The sequence below is a fragment of the Oncorhynchus tshawytscha genome, unplaced genomic scaffold (assembly GCF_018296145.1).
Source record: "Oncorhynchus tshawytscha isolate Ot180627B unplaced genomic scaffold, Otsh_v2.0 Un_contig_1256_pilon_pilon, whole genome shotgun sequence".
Lineage (NCBI taxonomy): Eukaryota > Metazoa > Chordata > Actinopteri > Salmoniformes > Salmonidae > Oncorhynchus > Oncorhynchus tshawytscha.
Window position 1 is genome coordinate 88,004 of NW_024609555.1, and position 19,497 is coordinate 107,500.

The following is a 19,497-nucleotide window of genomic DNA, read 5'->3' on the forward strand; positions in this document are numbered from 1 at the left end:
GTCTGTCTGGTAAACAGCCTCCCTGTCTGTCTGTCTGTCTGTCTGTCTGTCTGGTAAACAGCCTCCCTTACTGTCTGTCTGTCTGTCTGTCTGTCTGTCTGTCTGTCTGTCTGTCTGTCTGTCTGTCTGTCTGTCTGTCTGTCTGTCTGTCTGTCTGTCTGTCTGTCTGCAGATGAAGACATGTCTATCAACATCCATGACAGAGAGCATCTGAACAGACGGATGCATATGGGATCAAATACACACAGCACACAACACACGTGTCCAGGACTGCTGTCCTCTTCTGTCTTTCTGTCTGAGAGATCAATGTGATCATGGACCAGGACAGGAAACAGGAAGTAGAGCTCCTGTAGAGGATTTGAAGGAGCACCGTCAATCTCCCATCTCACTTCCTGTAAGGGCCAGAGGTCAGCCAGGCGCTGGTTCCTGATTGGCTCACGTGAGGGCAGAGTGTCATAAATGTTTGTTCCTGATTGGCTGGCTGGCTGGTGTGAGGAGTGTCAGAAATACTTTGGCTACAGATTTATGTGGCTTTAGTCCTAGCCCTGAAACTAAATAACACTGAGGTACAACCTCACTACCTCTCTCCTCTCTCTCTCCCCTCCCTCCCTCCCTCTATCTCTCCCCCTCTCTCTCTCTCTCTCTCTCCCTCTCTCTCTCTCTCTCTCCCTCCCTCCCTCCCCTATCCTCTCTCTCTCTCTCTCTCTCTCTCCCTCTCCCTCCTCTCTCTCTCTGTCTCCCTCTCGCCATCTCTCTCTCTCTCTCTGTCTCCCTCTCTCCATCTCTCTCTCTCTGTCTCCCTCTCTCCGTCTCTCTCTCTCTCTCTCTCCCTCCCTCTCCCCCTCTCTCCCTCTCCTCTTCTCTCCCTCCCTCTCGCTCTCTCCATCCAACCCGTCTCTGTCCAGATCAGGCCACACCCTCTGGATGGGGTTTAGTCTTTCTGACGAATCCCTCTCCTACTACAGTACCAGGCTCTGTCTCTCATTGGGCAGTTCTCCTGTTCATCGAGCTAAACCCCGCCCTGCTGTTAAAGTGCGAGGGACTTGTGGCTGGTTCATTGCTCGATAGGCCAGCGGACATGCCACTCGTGTATCTGTGCTCCGGTTGGTCGAAGGTGAACTGTGGGAGGGGCTTGTAGTCACTGTAGAGAGAGGAAGGTCTCGTGTTGGAGTTCAGGGACAGGGTGTGTGTGGGGGACGGAGTGTGTGTGTGTGAATGAGGTAGAGTATGTGTACGGATAAGAGTGTGTGCATGGGGCAGGCGGTGTGTGTGTGTGTGTGTCTGGGTGTGTGTTACTGCGTGAGGGAGAGTCTGTACGAGTGTGTGGTGATGTGTCGGCGTTAGTGTTGGCGTGTGTGTAGGCGTGAGTGTGCGTACCGGTGAGTGTGTCGGCGTCAGCCTGTGTGTGGGAGTGTGTGAGTCGGCGACGTCGTAGGAGGGGGTCCTGCGTCTCAGCAGCGGGTTGCAGTCTGCCTGCGGCTCCGAGGGGCGCGGCCTGCTGGGTCACACGGGGGTGGATGGAGATGCAGGGTGGGCTCATCCTCTTCTTCCTGTGACCTCTAACCTCTGACCCCTGACCCCTGGGCCTCCTCTCTTCCCCGTCCACCTCCCCTAGCAGTGGGTCCTCTGGAGGGGACGGGCAGATCTCGATGGAGTGTCGTCGCTGGTCGTCAGGACAACGGGGTTTATCCAGGAAGCCCTGGGTGTCTACGCTGAAGCCCTTCCTCGGGTCGTGAGCTTTTAGCCCCGCCCCCAGCAGGCTGAGCGCACTCCCTCGGCTCCTCAGGGAGGGTGGGGATCGGGGGAGGCGTAGGGGGAGAGGGAGTGACACCGCCCACTTCCATGTCTGTCCCACCAATGGCGCGCTGAGCTGGTGATGTGCCACACCTCCTCGTCGGCGGGATCCAAGAGGAAGGGGGGAGAGGGGGGGCGGGAGGGGGAGAGCAGGCGGAGGGTTGAGAGGGGGTCCTGCCTGTCTACTGAGGCAACACTCTGAACCTCCACCGAGTCCACCTTCACAGCCACCTGGAACACAGAGAGGACACAATAGGGAATGTTAGGGTCACAGACACCTGGAACACAGAGAGGACACAATGGGGAATGTTAGGGACACAGACACCTGGAACACAGAGAGGACACAATGGGGAATGTTAGGGTCACAGACACCTGGAACACAGAGAGGACACAATGGGGAATGTTAGGGTCACAGACACCATGTCAAATGAGACACAAGAGGACAAAGTTTTGTGGTGGAAGACTAAGCATGGTGTGTGTTGTGTGGTCACGCAGCCCCCTGGGCGAACACGGGGGCGATGTGATGGGGAACAGGGTGGAGAGGCCGGGCACACAGCCTGGGGCATGGCTGGGAGTGCACCATGTCACAGAGCCTGAGGAGAAAAACGAACAGGGACAGACACCAACACTAAAACTTAGACTGGCGTTGGGATGTGAACTCAGCGAGACTATTCACCCTGAGGTACAAAACCTGCAGGCTGTTACAGTCAGTCAACAGGACTCATTGGGTCAGTGTTTGTATCTCTAGCATGACTGTCTCTGGGGCTAACAACTAGCATCCAGGGGGCTAACATGCTACTAGCATCCATGGGGGGCTAACATGCTACTAGCATCCAGGGGCTAACATGATACTAGCATCCAGGGGGCTAACATGCTACTAGCATCCAGGGGCTAACATGCTACTAGCATCCAAAACATGCTACTAGCATCCAGGGGCTAACATGCTACTAGCATCCAGGGGCTAACATGCTACTAGCATCCAGGGGGCTAACATGATACTAGCATCCAGGGGCTAACATGCTACTAGCATCCAGGGGGCTAACATGCTACTAGCATCCAGCAGGGGCTAACATGCATCCAGGGGCTAACATGCTACTAGCATCCAGGGGCTAACATGCTACTAGCATCCAGCTAACATGGGGCTAACATGCTACTAGCATGGGGGGCTAACATGCTACTAGCATCCAGAACATGCTACTAGAAATCCAGGGGCCTATTTTTTCCAGGAACAGCTACCATAACCAGGAACAAAATCAGAACAGGCGTTATTTTGTGGGACCGGCTAACATGAGGCTACCAGCATCCAGAGGTACAAATGCTACCTCCAGGGGGCTAACATGCTACTCCAGCTGGAAATCTGGGACAGTGTTTGTACTACCTGCCTAGCATCTGCCCCTACTAGCATCCCCAGGGGCTACATGCTACTAGCATCCAGGGGTTACAGAAAAAACTAGCATCTAGGGGTTTTTGCTACTAGCATCAGGGGGCTAAACATGCTACTCAGCATCCAGGGGCTAACATGCTACTAGCATCCAGAGGGGCTAACATGCTACTAGCATCCAGGGGTAATGGAACTGAGAGTCAGGATCAAAACCCTTATGTGTAAAACCAGGGGCAATACTCTTTTTCCAGGAACAGAACCATAACCAGGAACAAAATAACAGGAAAGAACTCTTATTTTGTGGGGGTCAGGAAATGCTACTAGCATCCATGGCATTTCAGGATCAATGGCTAATGACATCCATGTGTAATGGAACATGTCAGGATCAATGGCTAATGACTAAGGTTTTGACTCTTATGTGTAATGGAACTGAGAGTCAGGATCAATGGCTAATGACCTTATGTGTAATGGAACTGAGAAGGATCAATGGCTAATGACTCTTATGTGTAATGGAACAGAGTCAGGATCAATGGCTAATGACTCTTATGTGTAATGGAACTGAGAGTCAGGATCAATGGCTACTCTTATGTGTAATGGAACAGAGTCAGGATCAATGGCTAATGACTCTTATGTGTAATATAATGGAACTGAGTCAGGATCAATGGCTAATGACTCTTATGTGTAATGGAACTGAGAGTCAGGATCAATGGCTAATGACTCTTATGTCTAATGGAACTGAGAGTCAGGATCTGGCCCCTTTATGTGTAATGGAACAAGTCAGGATAAATGGCTAATGACTCTTATGTGTAATGGAACTGAGAGTCAGGATCAATGGCTAATGACTCTTATGTGTAATGGAACAGAGTCAGGATCAATGGCTAATGACTCTTATGGTAATGGAACAGAGTCAGGATCAATGGCTAATGACTCTTATGGAACAGAGTCAGGATCAATGGCTAATGACTCTTATGTGTAATGGAACAGAGTCAGGATCAATGGCTAATGACTCTTATGTGTAATGGAACAGAGTCAGGATCAATGGCTAATGACTCTTATGTGTAATGGAACTGAGAGTCAGGATCAATGGCTAATGACTCTTATGTGTAATGGAACTGAGAGTCAGGATCAATGGCTAATGACTCTTATGTGTAATGGAACTGAGAGTCAGGATCAATGGCTAATGACTCTTATGTGTAATGGAACTGAGAGTCAGGATCAATGGCTAATGACTCTTATGTGTAATGGAACTGAGAGTCAGGATCAATGGCTAATTACTCTTATGTGTAATGGAACAGAGTCAGGATCAATGGCTAATGACTCTTATGTGTAATATAATGGAACTGAGTCAGGATCAATGGCTAATGACTCTTATGTGTAATGGAACTGAGTCAGGATCAATGGCTAATGACTCTTATGTGTAATGGAACTGAGAGTCAGGATCAATGGCTAATGACTCAGGATCCCTCTAGTTAACCTCACTGTAGATCATAGAACACTCTAGTTAGTCTTAGAACCTCACTGTAGATCATAGAACACTCTAGTTAGTCTTAGAACCTCACTGTAGATCATAGAACACTCTAGTTAGTCTTAGAACCTCACTGTAGATTATAGAACACTCTAGTTAGTCTTAGAACCTCACTGTAGATCATAGAACACTCTAGTTAGTCTTAGAACCTCACTGTAGATCATAGAACACTCTAGTTAGTCTTAGAACCTCACTGTAGATCATAGAACACTCTAGTTAGTCTTAGAACCTCACTGTAGATTATAGAACACTCTAGTTAGTCTTAGAACCTCACTGTAGAACATAGAACACTCTAGTTAGTCTTAGAACCTCACTGTAGATTATAGAACACTCTAGTTAGTCTTAGAACCTCACTGTAGATTATAGAACACTCTAGTCTTAGAACCTCACTGTAGATTATAGAACACTCTAGTTAGTCTTAGAACATCACTGTAGATTATAGAACACTCTAGTTAGTCTTAGAACACTCTAGTTAGTCTTAGAACCTCACTGTAGATCATAGAACACTCTAGTTAGTCTTAGAACCTCACTGTAGATCATAGAACACTCTAGTTAGTCTTAGAACCTCACTGTAGATTATAGAACACTCTAGTTAGTCTTAGAACCTCACTGTAGATTATAGAACACTCTAGTTAGTCTTAGAACCTCACTGTAGAACATAGAACACTCTAGTTAGTCTTAGAACCTCACTGTAGATTATAGAACACTCTAGTCTTAGAACCTCACTGTAGATTATAGAACACTCTAGTTAGTCTTAGAACATCACTGTAGATTATAGAACACTCTAGTTAGTCTTAGAACACTCTAGTTAGTCTTAGAACCTCACTGTAGATCATAGAACACTCTAGTTAGTCTTAGAACCTCACTATAGATTATAGAACACTCTAGTTAGTCTTAGAACCTCACTGTAGATTATAGAACACTCTAGTTAGTCTTAGAACCTCACTGTAGATTATAGAACACTCTAGTTAGTCTTAGAACCTCACTGTAGATTATAGAACACTCTAGTTAGTCTTAGAACATCACTGTAGATTATAGAACACTCTAGTTAGTCTTAGAACACTCTAGTTAGTCTTAGAACCTCACTGTAGATTATAGAACACTAGTTAGTCTTAGAACCTCACTGTAGATTATAGAACACTCTAGTTAGTCTTAGAACCTCATTGAACATTAGAAGTTGCCGGTAATACACCCTCCCCTTTGTAACCCTAAATAAGAGTGTGTGTACCTGAGGCTTGGTGCAGGGGGCTGCTGTGTTCCTGTAGAGGGTAGGGGGCTGCTGTGTTCCTGTAGAGGGCAGGGGGCTGCTGTGTACCTGAGGCTTGGTGCAGGGGGCTGCTGTGTTCCTGTAGAGGGTAGGGGCGCTGGCAGATCGTACAGAAGGGAACATGTAGCTGTCGTTAGGGAGAGAATGCATCCTGGATACGGACATCTTCCTTGGGGACAGGAGCTCCTCCTCCTGGCTGCACTGACCCTCCTCCTCCTGTAGAGGGAGACCAGACCAGCTACGTTAGGATGGGTGTGGTGTGTGTGTGTGTGTGTGTGTGTGTGTGTGTGTGTGTGTGTGTGTGTGTGTGTGTGTGTGTGTGTGTGTGTGTGTGTGTGTGTGTGTGTGTGTGTGTGTGTTCGTCCAGTTTAGGGTTGCAAAATTACGGGAACTTTCAACAAATTCTCTGGTTTTCCGGAAATCCTGGTTGAAAGATTCCAGTTCTCTTGCTGAATTCCCTCCTGATTCCGGGATTCCTCCAACCAGGATTTAGGTTTAACCAGAGAATTTATTAAAATAATCCAGTTCACTGGAGAGATGGTAAAAGTGCTGCACTAGCAACACAACACTAATACAGCCATCGGTTCAGTCCCTACAGACCATCTATACTGCATCAGCACACTGACTGGACTGGAGAGAACACAATGCACACATTCACTGGTCTCTCTCTCTCTCTCTCTTTCTGTCTCTGCCTCTGTCTCTCTCTGTCTCTCTCTCTCTCTCTCTCTCTCTCTCTCTCTCTCTCTCTCTCTCTCTGTCTCTCTCTCTCTCTCTCTCTCTCTCTCTCTCTGTCTCTCTCTCTCTCTCTCTCTCTCTCTCTCTCTCTCTCTCTCTCTCTCTCTCTCTCTCTCTCTGTCTCTGTCTGTCTCTCTCTTTCTCTCACCCCTCCCTCCCTCCCTCCCTCCCTCCCTCCCTCCCTCCCTCCCCTCCCTCCTCCCTCCCTCCCTCCCATAACCATACTTAAGAATATGTGTTGTTTAGAGTCTAGTGTTTTACCTCAGTAAGCGGTTGTTTAACATGTTTAGTGTCTAGTGGTTTACCTCAGTAAGCGGTTGTTTAACATGTTTAGTGTCTAGTGGTTTACCTCAGTAAGCGGTTGTTAAACATGTTTAGAGTCTCTAGTAAACCCTAGATCACTAAGCATTCTAAACCCTGCAGTTAGATCACTAAGCATTCTAAACCCTGCAGTTAGATCACTAAGCATTCTAAACCCTGTAGCTAGATCACTAAGCATTCTAAACCCTGTAGCTAGATCACTAAGCATTCTAAACCCTGCAGTTAGATCACTAAGCATTCTAAACCCTGCAGCTAGATCACTAAGCATTCTAAACCCTGCAGTTAGATCACTAAGCATTCTAAACCCCTGTAGCTAGATCACTAAGCATTCTAAACCCTCAGCTAGATCACTAAGCATTCTAAACCCTCTAGATCACTAAGCATTCTAAACCCTGCAGCTAGATCACTAAGCATTCTAAACCCTGCAGCTAGATCACTAAGCATTCTAAACCCTGTAGCTAGATCACTAAGCATTCTAAACCCTGCAGCTAGATCACTAAGCATTCTAAACCCTGTAGCTAGATCACTAAGCATTCTAAACCCTAGCTAGATCACTAAGCAATCTAAACCCTGCAGTTAGATCACTAAGCATTCTAAACCCTGTAGCTAGATCACTAAGCATTCTAAACCCTGCAGCTAGATCACTAAGCATTCTAAACCCTGTAGCTAGATCACTAAGCATTCTAAACCCTGCAGTTAGATCACTAAGCATTCTAAACCCTGTAGCTAGATCACTAAGCATTCTAAACCCTGCAGCTAGATCACTAAGCATTCTAAACCCTGCAGCTAGATCACTAAGCATTCTAAACCCTAAGCATTCTAAACCCTGCAGCTAGATCACTAAGCATTCTAAACCCTGCAGCTAGATCACTAAGCATTCTAAACCCTGTAGCTAGATCACTAAGCATTCTAAACCCTGCAGTTAGATCACTAAGCATTCTAAACCCTGTAGCTAGATCACTAAGCATTCTAAACCCTAGCTAGATCACTAAGCATTCTAAACCCTGTAGCTAGATCACTAAGCATTCTAAACCCTGTAGCTAGATCACTAAGCATTCTAAACCCTGTAGCTAGATCACTAAGCATTCTAAACCCTGTAGCTAGATCACTAAGCATTCTAAACCCTGTAGCTAGATCACTAAGCATTCTAAACCCTGCAGCTAGATCACTAAGCATTCTAAACCCTGTAGCTAGATCACTAAGCATTCTAAACCCTGCAGTTAGATCACTAAGCATTCTAAACCCTGTCTAGATCACTAAGCATTCTAAACCCTGTAGCTAGATCACTAAGCATTCTAAACCCTGTAGCTAGATCACTAAGCATTCTAAACCCTGTAGCTAGATCACTAAGCATTCTAAACCCTGCAGCTAGATCACTAAGCATTCTAAACCCTGTAGCTAGATCACTAAGCATTCTAAACCCTGTAGCTAGATCACTAAGCATTCTAAACCCTGCAGCTAGATCACTAAGCATTCTAAACCCTGCAGCTAGATCACTAAGCATTCTAAACCCTGTAGCTAGATCACTAAGCATTCTAAACCCCTGTAGCTAGACCCACTAAGCATTCTAAACCCTGTAGCTAGATCACTAAGCATTCTAAACCCTGTAGCTAGATCACTAAGCATTCTAAACCCTGTAGCTAGATCACTAAGCATTCTAAACCCTGCAGTTAGATCACTAAGCATTCTAAACCCTCAGCTAGATCACTAAGCATTCTAAACCCTGTAGCTAGATCTAAGCATTCTAAACCCTGTTTAGATCACTAAGCATTCTAAACCCTGTAGCTAGATCACTAAGCATTCTAAACCCTGTAGCTAGATCACTAAGCATTCTAAACCCTGTAGCTAGATCACTAGCATTCTAAACCCTGTAGCTAGATCTAAGCATTCTAAACCCTGCAGTTAGATCACTAAGCATTCTAAACCCTGTAGCTAGATCACTAAGCATTCTAAACCCTGTAGCTAGATCACTAAGCATTCTAAACCCTGTAGCTAGATCACTAAGCATTCTAAACCCTGCAGTTAGATCACTAAGCATTCTAAACCCTGTAGCTAGATCACTAAGCATTCTAAACCCTGTAGCTAGATCACTAAGCATTCTAAACCCTGTAGCTAGATCACTAAGCATTCTAAACCCTGTAGCTAGATCACTAAGCATTCTAAACCCTGTAGCTAGATCACTAAGCATTCTAAACCCTGTAGCTAGATCACTAAGCATTCTAAACCCTGTAGCTAGATCACTAAGCATTCTAAACCCCAGTTAGATCACTAAGCATTCTAAACCCTGTAGCTAGATCACTAAGCATTCTAAACCCTGTAGCTAGATCACTAAGCATTCTAAACCCTGTAGCTAGATCACTAAGCATTCTAAACCCTGTAGCTAGATCACTAAGCATTCTAAACCCTGCAGCTAGATCACTAAGCATTCTAAACCCTGTAGCTAGATCACTAAGCATTCTAAACCCTGCAGTTAGATCACTAGCATTCTAAACCCTGTAGCTAGATCACTAAGCATTCTAAACCCTGTAGCTAGATCACTAAGCATTCTAAACCCTGTAGCGATCACTAAGCATTCTAAACCCTGTAGCTAGATCACTAAGCATTCTAAACCCTGTAGCTAGATCACTAAGCATTCTAAACCCTGCAGCTAGATCACTAAGCATTCTAAACCCTGTAGCTAGATCACTAAGCATTCTAAACCCTGCAGTTAGATCACTAAGCATTCTAAACCCTGTAGCTAGATCACTAAGCATTCTAAACCCTGTAGCTAGATCACTAAGCATTCTAAACCCTGTAGCTAGATCACTAAGCATTCTAAACCCTGCAGTTAGATCACTAAGCATTCTAAACCCTGTAGCTAGATCACTAAGCATTCTAAACCCTGTAGCTAGATCACTAAGCATTCTAAACCCTGCAGCTAGATCACTAAGCATTCTAAACCCTGTAGCTAGATCACTAAGATCATTCTAAACCCTGCAGCTAGATCACTAAGCATTCTAAACCCTGTAGCTAGATCACTAAGCATTCTAAACCCTGCAGTTAGATCACTAAGCATTCTAAACCCTGTAGCTAGATCACTAAGCATTCTAAACCCTGTAGCTAGATCACTAAGCATTCTAAACCCTGTAGCTAGATCACTAAGCATTCTAAACCCTGCAGCTAGATCACTAAGCATTCTAAACCCTGCAGCTAGATCACTCATTCTAAACCCTGCAGTTAGATCACTAAGCATTCTAAACCCTGCAGCTAGATCACTAAGCATTCTAAACCCTGCAGCTAGATCACTAAGCATTCTAAACCCTGTAGCTAGATCACTAAGCATTCTAAACCCTCTAAATTCTAAACCCTGTAGCTAGATCACTAAGCATTCTAAACCCTGCAGCTAGATCACTAAGCATTCTAAACCCTGTAGCTAGATCACTAAGCATTCTAAACCCTGCAGTTAGATCACTAAGCATTCTAAACCCTGTAGCTAGATCACTAAGCATTCTAAACCCTGTAGCTAGATCACTAAGCATTCTAAACCCTGTAGCTAGATCACTAAGCATTCTAAACCCTGCAGCTAGATCACTAAGCATTCTAAACCCTGTAGCTAGATCACTAAGCATTCTAAACCCTGCAGTTAGATCACTAAGCATTCTAAACCCTGTAGCTAGATCACTAAGCATTCTAAACCCTGCAGTTAGATCACTAAGCATTCTAAACCCTGTAGCTAGATCACTAAGCATTCTAAACCCTGTAGCTAGATCACTAAGCATTCTAAACCCTGTAGCTAGATCACTAAGCATTCTAAACCCTGTAGTTAGATCACTAAGCATTCTAAACCCTGTAGCTAGATCACTAAGCATTCTAAACCCTGCAGTTAGATCACTAAGCATTCTAAACCCTGTAGCTAGATCACTAAGCATTCTAAACCCTGTAGCTAGATCACTAAGCATTCTAAACCCTGTAGCTAGATCACTAAGCATTCTAAACCCTGCAGTTAGATCACTAAGCATTCTAAACCCTGTAGCTAGATCACTAAGCATTCTAAACCCTGCAGCTAGATCACTAAGCATTCTAAACCCTGCAGCTAGATCACTAAGCATTCTAAACCCTGTAGCTAGATCACTAAGCATTCTAAACCCTGTAGCTAGATCACTAAGCATTCTAAACCCTGCAGCTAGATCACTAAGCATTCTAAACCCTAGCTAGATCACTAGCATTCTAAACCCTCAGTTAGATAAGCATTCTAAACCCTGTAGCTAGATCACTAAGCATTCTAAACCCTGTAGCTAGATCACTAAGCATTCTAAACCCTGCAGCTAGATCACTAAGCATTCTAAACCCTGTAGCTAGATCACTAAGCATTCTAAACCCTGTAGCTAGATCACTAAGCATTCTAAACCCTGTAGCTAGATCACTAAGCATTCTAAACCCTGCAGTTAGATCACTAAGCATTCTAAACCCTGTAGCTAGATCACTAAGCATTCTAAACCCTGTAGCTAGATCACTAAGCATTCTAAACCCTGTAGCTAGATCACTAAGCATTCTAAACCCTGTAGCTAGATCACTAGCATTCTAAACCCTGTAGCTAGATCACTAAGCATTCTAAACCCTGTAGCTAGATCACTAAGCATTCTAAACCCTGTAGCTAGATCACTAAGCATTCTAAACCCTGCAGTTAGATCACTAAGCATTCTAAACCCTGTAGCTAGATCACTAAGCATTCTAAACCCTGTAGCTAGATCACTAAGCATTCTAAACCCTGTAGCTAGATCACTAAGCATTCTAAACCCTGTAGTTAGATCACTAAGCATTCTAAACCCTGTAGCTAGATCACTAAGCATTCTAAACCCTGTAGCTAGATCACTAAGCATTCTAAACCCTGTAGCTAGATCACTAAGCAATCTAAACCCTGCAGTTAGATCACTAAGCATTCTAAACCCTGTAGCTAGATCACTAAGCATTCTAAACCCTGCAGTTAGATCACTAAGCATTCTAAACCCTGCAGTTAGATCACTAAGCATTCTAAACCCTGTAGCTAGATCACTAAGCATTCTAAACCCTGCAGTTAGATCACTAAGCATTCTAAACCCTGTAGCTAGATCACTAAGCATTCTAAACCCTGCAGTTAGATCACTAAGCATTCTAAACCCTGCAGTTAGATCACTAAGCATTCTAAACCCTGCAGCTAGATCACTAAGCATTCTAAACCCTGCAGTTAGATCACTAAGCATTCTAAACCCTGCAGTTAGATCACTAAGCATTCTAAACCCTGTAGCTAGATCACTAAGCCCCTTGTGGTAACCTTCTTCTCCTCTCTTCCTCTCTGTTCATTTCACCGAACTAAGAGTCTGATCTTCCTTTCCTTTGCTAAGCGTTTTGCTATGGTACGCACTACTGAACAGCACCCTGGTGTCTGATGTCCGACACTCTCACTACCGTTCTCCAACTATCACCTGTCTCCGATCCGTCTCACCTGACCAGGTCTCTGATCTGTCTGACCAAATGTTCTCCTCCTACCACCTGTCCCCGATCCGTCTCACCTGACCAGGTCTCTGATCTGTCTGACCAAATGTTCTCCTCCTACCACCTGTCCCCGATCCGTCTCACCTGACCAGGTGAGTGTGGGCGTGGCCCCACGTAGGCCCCGCCTAGCGCCGACTCGTTAGAGGCGGAGCTAAGACGTCTAGCTCTCTCCATCTCCAGCGCGATCTCGGCGTCCATCTCTGCATCCTCCTTGGCTTCCTTGTTGCTCTCCTCCAGGTGTTTCATCAGCACCGCCACCACCACGTTGACCAGCACGAACTGGGCCATGAGGACGAAGGTCACAAAGTAAACCGGAGACATCAGAGGAAGGTAGGTCAGACAGGAGCGCTCCTCTGGACGACACTCACGCAGCGTGTCCTGGATGTAGGGAGGGAGGGAGAGAGAGGGAGAGGGAGAGAGAGAGACAGAGAGGGAGGGAGAGAGAGAGGGAGAGGAAGAGAGAGACAGAGAGAGTAGCAACAGGTGTGTCAATAGTAACAGGTGTGTCAGTAGTAGCAGGTGTGTCAGTAGTAACAGGTGTGTCAGTAGTAGCAGGTGTGTCGGTAGTAACAGGTGTGTCGGTAGTAACAGGTGTGTCAGTAGTAACAGGTGTGTCAGTAGTAACATGTGTGTCAGTAAGACAGGTGTGTCAGTAGTAACAGGTGTGTCAGTAGTAACAGGTGTGTCAGTAGTAACAGGTGTGTCAGTAGTAACAGGTGTGTCAGTAGTAGCAGGTGTGTCAGTAGTAACAGGTGTGTCAGTAGTAACAGGTGTGTCAGTAGTAACAGGTGTGTCAGTAGTAACAGGTATGTCAGTAGTAACAGGTGTGTCAGTAGTAACAGGTGTGTCAGTAGTAACAGATCAGTAGTAACAGGTGTGTCAGTAGTAACAGGTGCGTTAGTAGTAACAGGTGTGTCAGTAGTAACAGGTGTGTCAGTAGTAACAGGTGTGTCAGTAAGACAGGTGTGTCAGTAGTAACAGGTGTGTCAGTAGTAACAGGTGTGTCAGTAGTAACAGGTGTGTCAGTAGTAACAGGTGTGTCAGTAGTAACAGGTATGTCAGTAGTAACAGGTGTGTCAGTAGTAACAGGTGTGTCAGTAGTAACAGATCAGTAGTAACAGGTGTGTCAGTAGTAACAGTAGTAGTAACAGGTGTGTCAGTAGTAACAGTGTGTGTCAGTAGTAGACAGGTGTGTCAGTAGTAACAGGTGTGTCAGTAGTAACAGGTGTGTCAGTAGTAACAGGTGTGTCAGTAGTAACAGGTGTGTCAGTAGTAACAGGTGTGTCAGTAGTAACAGGTGTGTCAGTAGTAACAGATCAGTAGTAACAGGTGTGTCAGTAGTAACAGGTGTGTCAGTAGTAACAGGTATGTCAGTAGTAACAGGTGTGTCAGTAGTAACAGGTGTGTCAGTAGTAACAGGTATGTCAGTAGTAACAGGTGTGTCAGTAGTAACAGGTGTGTCAGTAGTAACAGGTATGTCAGTAGTAGCAGGTGTGTCAGTAGTAACAGATCAGTAGTAACAGGTGTGTCAGTAGTAACAGGTATGTCAGTAGTAACAGGTATGTCAGTAGTAACAGGTGTGTCAGTAGTAACAGGTGTGTCAGTAGTAACAGGTGTGTCAGTAGTAACAGGTGTGTCAGTAGTAACAGGTGTGTGAGTAGTAACAGGTGTGTCAGTAGTAACAGGTGTGTCAGTAGTACAGGTCAGTAGTATGTCAGTAGTAACAGGTGTGTCAGTAGTAACAGGTGTGTCAGTAGTAACAGGTGTGTCAGTAGTAACAGGTGTGTCAGTAGTAACAGGTATGTCAGTAGTAACAGGTGTGTCAGTAGTAACAGGTGTGTCAGTAGTAACAGGTGTGTCAGTAGTAACAGGTGTGTCAGTAGTAACAGGTGTGTCAGTAGTAACAGGTGTGTCAGTAGTAGCAGGTGTGTCAGTAGTAACAGGTGTGTCAGTAGTAACAGGTGTGTCAGTAGTAACAGGTGTGTCAGTAGTAACAGGTGTGTCAGCAGGTCAACCTTCATGATGCCGTTCCAGTTGTCCCCAGTAGAGACTCTGAACAGCGTGAGAAACGCCATCCCAAAGTTCTCAAAGGTGGCGTGGCGACTCAGACCCTCACACGGATTACTGTCGTTACACTCTGTAACACACACACACACACGCACGCACACACACACACACACACACACACACACACACACACACACACACACACACACACACACACACACACACACACACACACACACACACACACACACGTCTTGATTAGAAAAGCATAGGCCAGTCGGTGTGTCACTGTAGTAGTGAGAACACATCAGTCTGCTCTAACTCAGCTGTAGTCATGAACTCTGTGATCTGTGATCTGTCTGCTCTAACTCAGATGTAGTCATGAACACTGTGATCTGTCTGCTCTAACTCAGCTGTAGTCAATGTGATCTGTGATCTGTCTGCTCTAACTCAGATGTAGTCATGTGATCTGTGATCCGTCTGCTCTAACTCAGATGTAGTCATGAACACTGTGATCTGTCTGCTCTAACTCATATGTAGTCATGAACACTGTGATCTGTCTGCTCTAACTCAGATGTAGTCATGAACACTGTGATCCGTCTGCTCTGTCTCTTCTCCTCCAGCCCTACTCTCTAGTACAGATTCATCCTGTACTATTCTCTCTGTCTCTTCTCCTCCAGCCCTACTCTCTAGTACAGATTCATCCTGTACTATTCTCTCTGTCTCTTCTCCTCCAGCCCTACTCTCTAATACAGATTCATCCTGTACTATTCTCTCTGTCTCTTCTCCTCCAGCCCTACTCTCTAGTACAGATTCATCCTGTACTATTCTCTCTGTCTCTTCTCCTCCAGCCCTACTCTCTAGTACAGATTCATCCTGTACTATTCTCTCTGTCTCTTCTCCTCCAGCCCTACTCTCTAGTACAGATTGATCCTGTACTATTCTCTCTGTCTCTTCTCCTCCAGCCCTACTCTCTAGTACAGATTGATCCTGTACTATTCTCTCTGTCTCTTCTCCTCCAGCCCTACTCTCTAGTACAGATTCATCCTGTACTATTCTCTCTGTCTCTTCTCCTCCAGCCCTACTCTCTAATACAGATTCATCCTGTACTATTCTCTCTTAAAATCCCCCAGAGTAGAGAAAAATACACTGTCAACTAAATACCTTCCAAAGTGTGTTAGAGAGAGAGAGAGGGAGAGACACAGAGGGAGAAACAGATAGATAGAGAGAGAGACAGAGAGAGGGAGAGACAGCGAGAGGGAGAGAGAGAGACAGAGAGGGAGAGAGAGACAGAGAGAGGGAGAGAGAAAGAGAGAGAGAGAGAAATGTGTGAGAGAGAGAGAGAGAGGGAAAGAGAGACAGAGAGGGAGAAAGAAAGAGACAGAGAGAGAAAGAGGGAGAGAGAAGGAGAGACAGAGAGAGAGAGAGCAAGAGAGAGACAGAGAGGGAGAGACAGAAAGAGAGACAGAGAGAGAGAGGGAGAGACAGAAAGAGAGACAGAGACATAGAGAGAGACATAGAGGGAGAAAGAAAGAGACAGAGAGAAGGAGAGAAAGAGAGAGGGAGAGACAGAGAGAAGGAGAGAGAAAGAGATTGTGAGAAAAAGTATTTGGTGATTCGTGACTGCAGTGGTGAGTGTATTCGCTGAAACTTTAACTGCGGCAGCAAGAGAGAGAGAGAGAGAGGGAGAGAGTGAGTGAGTGAGAGACAAAGAGAGAGACAGACAGAGAGAGAGAGAGAGAGAGAGAGAGAGAGAGAGAGTGAGTGAGAGACAAAGAGAGAGACAGACAGAGAGAGAGAGAGACAGAGAGAGAGAGAGAGAGAGAGAGAGAGAGACAGAGAGAGAGAGAGAGAGAGAGAGAGAGAGAGAGAGAGAGAGAGAGAGAGAGAGAGAGAGAAGAGAGAGAGAGAGAGAGAGAGAGAGAGGGAGGTAGAGATAGTGTGACTGACCCAGTTTCCCAAACAGCTCAACTCCCAGTGCTGCGTAGATGAAGAACAGCAACATGAAGAGCAGACCCAGATTCCCCACCTAGAGAGACCGACAGGATGTTAGATATTACACACACAGTCAGGTACAGTACACACACACACACACACACACACACACACACACACACACACACACACACACACACACACACACACACACACACACACACACACACACACACACACACACACACACACAGTCAGGTACAGTACACACACACAGTCAGGTACAGTACACACACACAGTACACACACAGGTACAGTACACACACACAGTCAGGTACAGTACACACACACACAGTCAGGTACAGTCACACACACACACACACACACACAGTCAGGTACAGTACACACACACAGTCAGGTACAGTACACACACACAGTCAGGTACAGTACACACACACAGTCAGGTACAGTACACACACAGTCAGAGTACAGTACACACACACAGTCAGGTACAGTACACACACACACACACACACACACACACACACACACACACACACACACACACACACACACACACACACACACACACACACACACACACACACACACACACACAGGGTCAGGTACAGTACACATAAGCAGTCAGGTACAGTACACACACACGATCAGCTACAGTACACACACACAGTCAGGTACAGTACACACACAGTCAGGTACAGTACACACACACACACACACGGTCAGGTACAGTACACACACACACGGTCAGGTACAGTACAAACACACACACACACACACACACACACACACACACATACACATGCGTACGTTACCTGTGGCAAGGCCTGCATGACCGTGTCCAGAAGAGCTCTCATCCCTGTAGCCATCTTCAACAGCTTCAACACTGAGGAGAGAGACAACACAACACTATAGCCATCTTAAACAGCTTCAACACTGAGGAGGGAGACAACACAACACTATAGCCATCTTCAACACTGAGGAGAGAGACAACACAACACTATAGCCATCTTCAACAGCGTCAACACTGAGGAGAGAGACAACACTACCTACTTTACCATCTTCAACAGCTTCAACACTGAGGAGAGAGACAACACAACACTATAGCCATCTTCAACACTGAGGAGAGAGACAACACAACACTATAGCCATTTTCAACAGCTCCAACACTGAGGAGAGAGACAACACTACCTACTTTACCATCTTCAACAGCTTCAACACTGAGGAGAGAGACAACACTCCCTACTTTACCATCTTCAACAGCTTCAACACTGAGGAGAGAGACAACACTACACTATAGCCATCTTCAACAGCTACAACACTGAGGAGAGAGACAACACAACACTATAGCCATCTTCAACACTGAGGAGAGAGACAACACAACACTATAGCCATCTTCAACAGCTTCAACACTGAGGAGAGAGACAACACTACCTACTTTACCATCTTCAACAGCTTCAACACTGAGGAGAGAGACAACACAACACTATAGCCATCTTCAACAGCGTCAACACTGAGGAGAGAGACAACACTCCCTACTTTACCATCTTCAACAGCTTCAACACTGAGGAGAGAGACAACACTATAGCCATTTTCAACACTGAGGAGAGAGACAACACAACACTATAGCCATCTTCAACAATGAGGAGAGAGACAACACAACACTATAGCCATTTTCAACACTGAGGAGAGAGACAACACAACACTATAGCCATCTTCAACAGCTTCAACACTGAGGAGAGAGACAACACTACCTACTTTACCATCTTCAACAGCTTCAACATTGAGGAGAGAGACAACACTACCTACTTTACCATCTTCAACAGCTTCAACACTGAGGAGAGAGACAACACTACCTACTTTACCATCTTCAACAGCTTCAACACTGAGGAGAGAGACAACACAACACTATAGCCATCTTCAACACTGAGGAGAGAGACAACACAACACTATAGCCATCTTCAACAGCTTCAACACTGAGGAGAGAGACAACACTACCTACTTTACCATCTTCAACAGCTTCAACACTGAGGAGAGAGACAACACTCCCTACTTTACCATCTTCAACAGCTTCAACACTGAGGAGAGAGACAACACAACACTATAGCCATCTTAAACAGCTTCAACACTGAGGAGAGAGACAACACAACACTATAGCCATCTTCAACACTGAGGAGAGAGACAACACAACACTATAGCCATCTTCAACAGCTTCAACACTGAGGAGAGAGACAACACACCTACTTTACCATCTTCAACAGCTTCAACACTGAGGAGAGAGACAACACAACACTATAGCCATCTTCAACAGCTTCAACACTGAGGAGAGAGACAACACTCCCTACTTTACCATCTTCAACAGCTTCAACACTGAGGAGAGAGACAACACTATAGCCCTACTTTACCATCTTCAACACTGAGGAGAGAGACAACACAACACTATAGCCATCTTCAACACTGAGGAGAGAGACAACACAACACTATAGCCATCTTCAACAGCTTCAACACTGCCATCTTCAACAGCTTCAACACTGGAGAGAGACAACACAACACTATAGCCATCTTCAACACTGAGGAGAGAGACAACACACACTATAGCCATCTTCAACAGCTTCAACACTGAGGAGAGAGACAACACTCCCTACTTTACCATCTTCAACAGCTTCAACACTGAGGAGAGAGACAACACAACACTATAGCCATCTTCAACAGCTTCAACACTGAGGAGAGAGACAACACTCCCACTATAGCCATCTTCAACAGCTTCAACACTGAGGAGAGAGACAACACAACACTTTAGCCATCTTCAACAGCTTCAACACTGAGGAGAGAGACAACACACACACTACTTTAGCCATCTTCAACAGCTTCAACACTGAGGAGAGAGACAACACAACACTATAGCCATCTTCAACAGCTTCAACACTGAGGAGAGAGACAACACTCCCACTTTAGCCATCTTCAACAGCTTCAACACTGAGGAGAGAGACAACACAACAC

The 19,497-nt window shown here is 45.5% G+C and overlaps 1 protein-coding gene across 1 annotated transcript in view; it reads right to left on the reverse strand.

Annotated features, from left to right (window-relative positions):
• Nucleotides 1–4,374: 4,374 nt before the first annotated feature.
• Nucleotides 4,375–19,497, reverse strand: part of LOC121845138 (voltage-dependent T-type calcium channel subunit alpha-1H-like) — a gene marked incomplete at its 5' end in the record, with an annotated part of 117,814 nt that continues 102,691 nt past the window's right edge. Inside the window, 5 exon segments of the mRNA XM_042315882.1 lie at nucleotides 4,375–6,183; nucleotides 12,619–12,912; nucleotides 14,550–14,671; nucleotides 16,492–16,570; nucleotides 17,313–17,383. Of these exon segments, the coding sequence (XP_042171816.1) occupies nucleotides 5,821–6,183; nucleotides 12,619–12,912; nucleotides 14,550–14,671; nucleotides 16,492–16,570; nucleotides 17,313–17,383 (929 nt within the window).